The sequence below is a fragment of the Elephantulus edwardii genome, unplaced genomic scaffold (assembly GCF_000299155.1).
Source record: "Elephantulus edwardii isolate Elephantulus edwardi_28Jun2011 unplaced genomic scaffold, EleEdw1.0 scaffold00026, whole genome shotgun sequence".
Classification (NCBI taxonomy): domain Eukaryota; kingdom Metazoa; phylum Chordata; class Mammalia; order Macroscelidea; family Macroscelididae; genus Elephantulus; species Elephantulus edwardii.
This window is the reverse complement of record NW_006399776.1, coordinates 3,296,680-3,304,548: the sequence shown is the minus strand read 5'-3', so window position 1 is coordinate 3,304,548 and position 7,869 is coordinate 3,296,680. Positions and strand designations below refer to the sequence as shown.

Sequence of the window (7,869 nt, the reverse complement as noted above, 5' to 3'; positions counted from 1 at the left end):
CCCCATACAAAATGGTGGAATAATAATGGTTGATGGAATGATCAAACAAGTAGCACAAAGGAAGGAGTATCCTGGGTTGTAGAGTCAGATCTGCATTAGAATTCTGGTCTTGACTTCTATATAGCTGACAACATTCAGCTCTGACATTTAGTCAGTGTTCTGTTTTGATCTGTTCCTGAAAGCTAGAGGAAGACTAGTAAAATTACTATTACATGCTGCCAAGTTGGTTCCAACTGATAGGCACCTCTTGCATGAAACGAAATACTGTCTAGTCTTGTGTGCATAATCGTTAGGTTTGAGGCCATTATTGCAGTCATTGTGTCATCCACCTTATTGAGAGGTTTCTTCTTTTTCACTCTCTCTCAAGCATGATGTCCTTCTTCAGAGACTGATCCCTTCTAAGAAAATGTCCAAAGTATATGAGCTGAAGTCTCACCACTTTTTCTTCTAAGTAGTATTCTAGCTGCTCTTCTAAAACAGATTTGTTTATTCTTAAAACAGAAAATACAGAGCAGTCCATCTCTCTCATCATGTTCCTGCAAGTCTCGTAGCATGTGACCCACCAATAGTTTTTCCAAATGACCTGATCTGGTTAGTCTTTTTCTTCCCAGGACTCATCGTGGCCATGATCGGGGACTTTCTCAGAAGGAGCTCTTATAAAGTCTCAGGGAAGCTGAAGTCAGACTGTAAGCATTTGCTCCATTTAGCTTCTCCTGGGAGACTTCATCTCTAAGATAAGCAGCATTGTCCACTCCTTACCCTTAGATTTGTGCTTGTTCACCAGTTTCGCTATGAGTCAAAAGCGACTCAACGGCACATAACAACAACAACAACAACAACAACAACATCTCCCATTGTGCTAATGCGAAACCTTACTTGGACGAAACGGCAGTTGTCAAAACAGAACAGGGAGACACTGGATAGTTCAAATTCAGGAAGAGGTCCATCAGGGATGTGTTTTGTCTCCATACCTTTTCAATCTGTATGCAGAATCATTTGAGACACTGGGCTGTATGAGGAGGAATGTGGCATCAAGATTGGTGGAAGAATCATCAACAGCCAGCGTTATGCGGATGACACAACACTGCTTGCTGAAACTAAGGAGGACCTGAAGCACTTGCTGCAGAAGGTCAAGGACTGCAGCCTCGTATATGGATTGAAGCTCAACATCAAGAAAATAAAGATTCTCACCACTGGACCAATTGGCAGCCTCAGTACGGATGGTGAAGAGATTGAGATAGGTAACAGTTTTAGTTTATTTGGTTCCATAGTCAACCCTCTTGGTAACAGCAGCCAGGAAACCAGGAGACGAATTGCATTGGAAAGTCGGCTGTGAGGGACCTCTCAAGAGTACTGAGGAGCAATGACGTCAGGATGGAGACTAAGGTGTGCCTGATCCAAGCTATGGTCTTTGCAATTACATGCTATGCATCAGAGAGTTGGACAGTGAATAGGGATAATATAAAGAGAATTGATGCCTTTGAGCTGTGGTGTTGGAGAAGAGTGTTGAATATGGAGAACAAACAGGTTTGTCCTGGAGAAGGTAAAGCCAGAATGCTCCTTGGAGTCAAGGATTCTGAAGCTTTGTCTGATATACTTTGGGCATGTTGCAAGGAGGGACTGGTCCTTGGAGAAGGACATCATGTTTGGCAGAGTGGAGGGACGGCACAGGAGAGGATGGATTGATTCTGTGAGTAGAGTGGTGGAAATGAGTGTGTTTGAGATGGTGAGGTTGGCACAGGATAGAACGGCGTTTAGGGTTCTTGTACATAGGGTCGCTATGAGTCACAAGTGGCTCGCTGGCCCATAATAACAACACATTTATATATGGTATGTCATTAATTCCAACTCATAACTATCTTCTAGAACAGAGTAGAACTGGCCCATAGGGTTTCTTAAGCTATCAATCTTCCTGGGAACATATAGCAGGTTTCCCCTCACATATACAGTGACCTTTCACCTAGAAGTAAAAAACTTAACCATTGTTCCACCAGGGCATTTTCATTTATCTGTAAAATTGTTGATAACAATATTTAGACAAAAAGCAATTTGTGACATACCAAGTCCATCAACATGGTACTATTGATAGTTAATAATCTGGTACTTAAATTTGGTACTTGCAGAATCTCAGGATACCAATTTTAAGATTTCAGAGATTGCCGACTATCAAGAAAGTCTAAGGGGTCCATTTAGTACCACAAAAGTCACTACTTTTGGATCACAGGACTTTCATAAAATATGTATCATTTAGGTCACAAATTAAGGTTCAAAAACTTTAAGGATAATTCATTGATCTCACAAGACCCACTAGGAAACATATGGCCAATTTAAAGGGGATAATTGAGGAGAGCTTAATGAAAATGCCAATTAAAAGAGGTGGGCACAGTGAAGGGAAACCACAGAGATGATGAAATACTTCAGTAATATCCAATAGATTTTTCTGCAATGACGAACATGTTCTACATCTAATAGCATAGCCACATGTGAGCACTTAAAGTGTGCTTAATATGACTAAGTCATTGGGTTCTTAATTTCACTTAATCTTAGTTAATTTAAGTGGCCAATGACTATTATATTGGATAGTGCACCTCAAGTCTAGCAGAGTCATTACTACTCATGGCTTTAAGAAGGAGAGAAAAGAAGTCAAATGGATATAGAATTAGAGCAACAGCTATCGTTTAGAAGAGAAGGCTGCATGACAGGACCAGCCACTGCCAACCTGTAGACCAACAGGGGAAGAGCTGAGGATAACATCCTGACTCACTCTTCCTGTTCTCCCATTTCCTTTAGTGTCTTCTACTGGTGGAACTCAACCAAAAAACTAAGAGAAGTGAGCTCCTGAGTAGTCCATAATGGTCATCTTCTTGAGGTACAGAATGGTAAAGATGGAGGGTAGATCTGGAGCAATATATACCATGTACAAATCAGCTAAAGTAGCAAATGCTTGGTTTATTGGCACTTATAATCTATATCAACATGGAACAGTGGCAAGAAATGGATCAAAACTATGCTTTCCCAATAAAGTACTAAAAATATTTCCTGTTGGAGCTGCACTGGAGTTTTCTGCTGCACTAAACCTACATTAACTCAAGTGCACTTATTTCAGGTTTCATACTGTGTTGGGTCAATACCAAGTCCCTTCAACTATATTCAACCTATTATCTTTCAAGAATCTGTGTGAAATCTTTTCCATAGTGCCATCTAAAATATGATGTCTACAATTGGAAATTCTTTGATATAAAGTCTATTGTCACTCAATAAGCAGATAAACTTCAATTAGGAAATGGAAGATCAATAAACCAGGTACATGAATCCAAAACCTACCACTTTAGGAATACATGATGAATTTCTGTATGGTCACTTTTTTCAGAGAAGACCTTTTTTGCTTGTAACCTTCTGATTATTGGTGTTTTAAAAACTATCATTTTATGCACTGGGTGGTAATGGTAAGGGGTATCTATAGGTAGAATCAAATGCCATTTATGATAATTTTTATTGCCATTTTAGTGAGTTCTGAATCTTTCAAGAGCCCAGTGCTTACTGCTCACTATGTAAGGAAGAAAGGTCTAATGCCAGTGTATAAGGATTGAAATAGGTGCCAAAGGAAAAGCAGTTTCCACCACCACCAAGTATCAGGAGCTGTTGCTCTTCAGGAAGGAGGATGCTGTCATGATTGTGTAGCATTAATGGCCATGGCACACATGTTGTGTCAATCTGATATTCACAGCTCAGTCCTGTGGTCAAATCAATAACAGTCACCCCAGGAACTGAAGAAGAGTGAATCCAGACCCCTCCAACCAGCAGAAGCTTCCCATTGAGTACATGAGCTGTGTGAGAATACCTTGGGGTAATAGGAGGCTGGATGTCCACTGATTCCCAAAGGAATCCGTGAGAGATTGGTTTTAGGTAGAGTATGGAGCTTAACGGCTCCTCAGAAGCCCCCAGACCTCCAGCAAAAAGGGCTCCCCCTTGCCAACTACAGGCACTGTGGGAATGCCGCGCTGCAGGGGCATTCCCCTCCACTTGGATTCTGACCCAAGACATTGTGCTCACATGTAGGAAATGCCAGTCACTTAGGACAGGTTCCTTCACACTTCGACCTCCATACACAAACAAGTATGTCTCATTCTTGTAAGATACTTTGGTTGTTGAGTGTCGCCAACGTGACAGAGTAGAATCTTCTTCTGGACCTGCCTTTGTTATTGTCACCTTCAGGTCCTCGAGGCCATTATCCTCTTCCTTAGAAATACAAAGCTGGAGAATCCCCAAGGCTGGAGTCACTGGGGAAAGTCGCCCACCCAGAACCAGAACCTGAGTGTCCGAAAGCCTTGTCATGGTGTGATAAAGGCGTCCATCCCACTTGCATCCAGTCTCCCAACCGCCTATCTGACTGCCTTTCCACTCAGAGTCACAGTGTCTTAGGAGCAAGTGAAACTTGCTGACTCGGCAGTGCTGCCCCTCCTGCTCACCAAAACCTCCTGCACTGAGAATAACGCCTGGACTCAACAGGGTAGAGGCATGGCCATATCTCTTAAGGTTAGAGCCCTGGCTGTCACTCGTGACTACACTGACAGGGAAGACCCCCGCGGGTGAGTCCGGATCGACCCATGGAAACACCTCTGTAGCTGGAAACACCAGCATTTGGGAGAAGGTGTCCCCCTTGGATGCTGCTAGAATGAAATAGTGTGCACATTTCAGATGCCACTCTTCAAATTCATCAAAGGGCTCAAGGTTTTCTATCCGTCGGCGTTCTTCTGCAGGGACAAAGCGGCGATAGAATTCATTCATATCCATGGCACTGCAAGCTGTCCAGCCAGCTTGAAGGAAGCGGCGCCGCTGAGCCTCCACGTTGGGAAAGCTGTCCAAGCCATGCAGAGGAGAATTCAGCTGCCGAAAATGTTGCTGCATGAACTGGCCAAAGGCATCATGCGGCTTCATCTGCTCGTAGATGACGAAAAGGGCATTAGAAAACCGCTGCGCTGCCCAAGCGATGAGGTCAGCGGCACTCTTGGGCTCCAGGTAGGTTAGCACTGCCTCTGCTAGGAGCAGAGTGGGTGCGGCTGCGTCAAGACCAGCCGTGGCCAGAGCCTCATCCAGCCGTTGCAGCTGCCGCAGGTCAAGACCCAGGATGCGGTAGTCCAAACTGCCCAAGAGCAGCGCAGACGCGGGATCACCCTCCTGAAAAGGTCCGGTTAATGCGCACAGCTCCGGTATATCTCGAATCCTTTGTACTTTGCGTCGCGCTACATCTGGGAAATCCACCTCCCAAACCGTGGCCCGTGTTAGGCGACCCGCGCTTTTGAGGCGAAAATACAACGAGTCAGAACCCGCGCCCAAAGACAAAATCTGTGCGGGAGGGACGTCAGAGAGGACGCACGTCTGCTCCAAGAAGGCGCGCACGCAGTATCGCACGGCGCGTGCGCGAACGTAGTAGCCGCGGTGGATGAGCGGCGCCCGGCGCGCTCTCCCCGGGACCAGTAATGCGGCGAAAGCGTCTTGCACGTACCCGCGCGCTGCCAGTGAGTTTTTGCTGAGGGCGCTGCTGTCGTTGGTGTTCTGCACTGACCCCGCTCGTCGCTCGCGACTCCGCGGGCCCATGACCTGGAGAGATTCAAGAACTGCGGTCTGAAAAAACACACACCAAACACCAAAACCCAAACAAAAAACACCGCATCAAAAACCTGTGGCTTATGACAATTGCATTTCATCTCTACAGACTTCGGAACGGAAAAACTCCCTTCCGTGAACAAAGGGTGCGTCACTTCCGGCAAGAGCATATCTAGCCTATCAGAACTGGGTAGTGATACGGTTTTCTTCGATTCTTGGGGACTGCGTTTCCTTGGGAAGATAACGTACTTAGCAGAGCGCAGATTGTCACTTTTCTGCAAACTTTCAGCCTGAATGGAAAACTGTATAGGTCCCCATAGTTTGCTAAACTGATGAAAACTCTGAAGAGGTGAGTCTATGGGTACTGACTACTTGGAGACAACCTGGCTTCTTTGGACGGTAGTTTAGTATTAACTGATAGGGCAAAGCAATGTCAACACCTTAGGCACTATTGAAAGGAGGGAAAAGTAATTATTTCTCGGATGGTAATTTAAGAAGCGAAAGGGAAAAAAACGAGGGCTCTCTGGTGGCATAGTTGAATGGGGTTGCTCTGCTAACCCAGTGGTGGTTCCTCTTTAATAGTTGGAATCCACCAGCCTGCCCCATAGGAGAAAAATGAGCAGTCCCCTCTGTGTGATTTACGGCCTCTGAAAACGAAAACCCACAGCTAGAAGTTACCAATTTAGCTTTCTCCTTACAAAACAGATGTCTTTTTTAAAAATTATTATTAAATTTTATTAGTTTTAATGAACATTTACAGAGATTTCATTCATTATTGCACTGTTTTCTCTACCCTCCCCAGTTCGTTCTTCTTCCCCCCCTGTCTGTTTTAATTGTCCAGTTGCCACAGTGCTTGTCAAAGCCAGTTCTGATTAATCTCCTTTGTCAGTGTGTCCTTTGCCATTCCCTATCACTCTCCCCTAAGAGAGATTTCACCCTGATTCATAAGGAAAAGGGGATGGCTTATTCTCTTAGCTACTTCCTGCTGAAAAGGGACGTTGTGGGTTTCAGGGTGAAGATCTTTTTTTTAAAGTGGAAAACCAATCTGTGAGACCAAATGCAAAGTGAAGAGACTGACATTTAGAAGAGTTGTGACTTCAACTGTTTCCCCAAGATAGTAATGTTGTTGATAGCTTTTAATTTTTTAGCCCTTTGCTATGCTGAAAATTAATAAACCACTTGGCTCGGTTTCAAATAGTGATGTCAAGTCAGGGTTAAAGATAAGCAAGTGTTTAACATGGCATCCTGGGAGTCAGTATGAAACAAAATACAGATATTTTTAGAAGATTTATTAATTGCCTGTCAGAGACTGGTTGGCTGTGGAGGCCCAGTCAATAGGGAACGAAATAAGGATGACGTTAGGCATGGTTAAGGATCTAGTGGCCTAGTCCAGAGGGAGTTTCACTGCTAACCAAAGGCGACGTCTCTCTCAGTTCGAATCCACCATTTACTCTGAGGAAAAAGGGTAGTCTCCGCCAAACATGCTGGAGTGTCAGCTCTGAGTCTGTTCCAACTTAGATGGCAATAAGCTTTTAGGTGTAGTTTCTGTTCTAATGGCGTAATCTGTAGCGTATTGCCCTGTTAAGATTTACAATCTTGGAAACTCAATGAAGAGGTTGCTGTGAGTTGGAATAGGCTTTACAGGCATTGAGTTTGAATTTTGGTTTAGGGATGGATAATTTAAAGCGGTGTGGCAAAATTATTGCCAGCACGAGTTTTAGAATCCAGCTAATTTAGATTTAGGTCCTGGAACTCAAGGAAAAGTTTGGAGGAGGATAAAAGTTTGCCTATTGAAGAGTGCCATTTAGTTTAGCATTTAAGAGTTCGTGAATCAAGTTACAGAGAGCAATTTCTGTGGAGCACATGAAAGCAGAATTCATCTTTCAGTGAGCAAAAAATGAGCATAGTTTATCCAACATAGAGTACATGTTCACAGTATTTAACTAAGAAGGAAAAGAATGATAGCTAAAGAGATTGAGGAATAAACAAAGAGTTTTGTGTTTTGTTTCCAGGTAAAATCAATTTCTATACATGTATACATGGAAATCAGACAATGGAGAGGTATAGGATGAAGGAACGGAAAAGTGAGAACATGACTAGTAGAGGGGTGAGATGCTGGGAACAAATTCGTTTTAGAATTGGGCAAATGAAGGCTTTCCTTAACTCATGAGGAAAGAAATAGATGGAGAGAAATAGATCTCTCTCTCTCTCTCTCTCTCTCTGTCAGTCTGTCTCTCTCTCTCTCTCTCTCTCTCTCTCTCT

The 7,869-nt window shown here is 43.8% G+C and overlaps 1 protein-coding gene across 1 annotated transcript; it reads right to left on the bottom strand.

Moving 5' to 3' along the window:
• Positions 1-3,537: 3,537 nt before the first annotated feature.
• LCMT2 (leucine carboxyl methyltransferase 2) lies at positions 3,538-5,598 on the bottom strand. Its single transcript, XM_006883210.1, has one exon. The coding sequence runs from the start codon at positions 5,596-5,598 to the stop codon at positions 3,538-3,540; it is 2,061 nt and encodes a 686-aa protein (XP_006883272.1).
• Between the last annotated feature and the right edge of the window lie 2,271 nt (positions 5,599-7,869).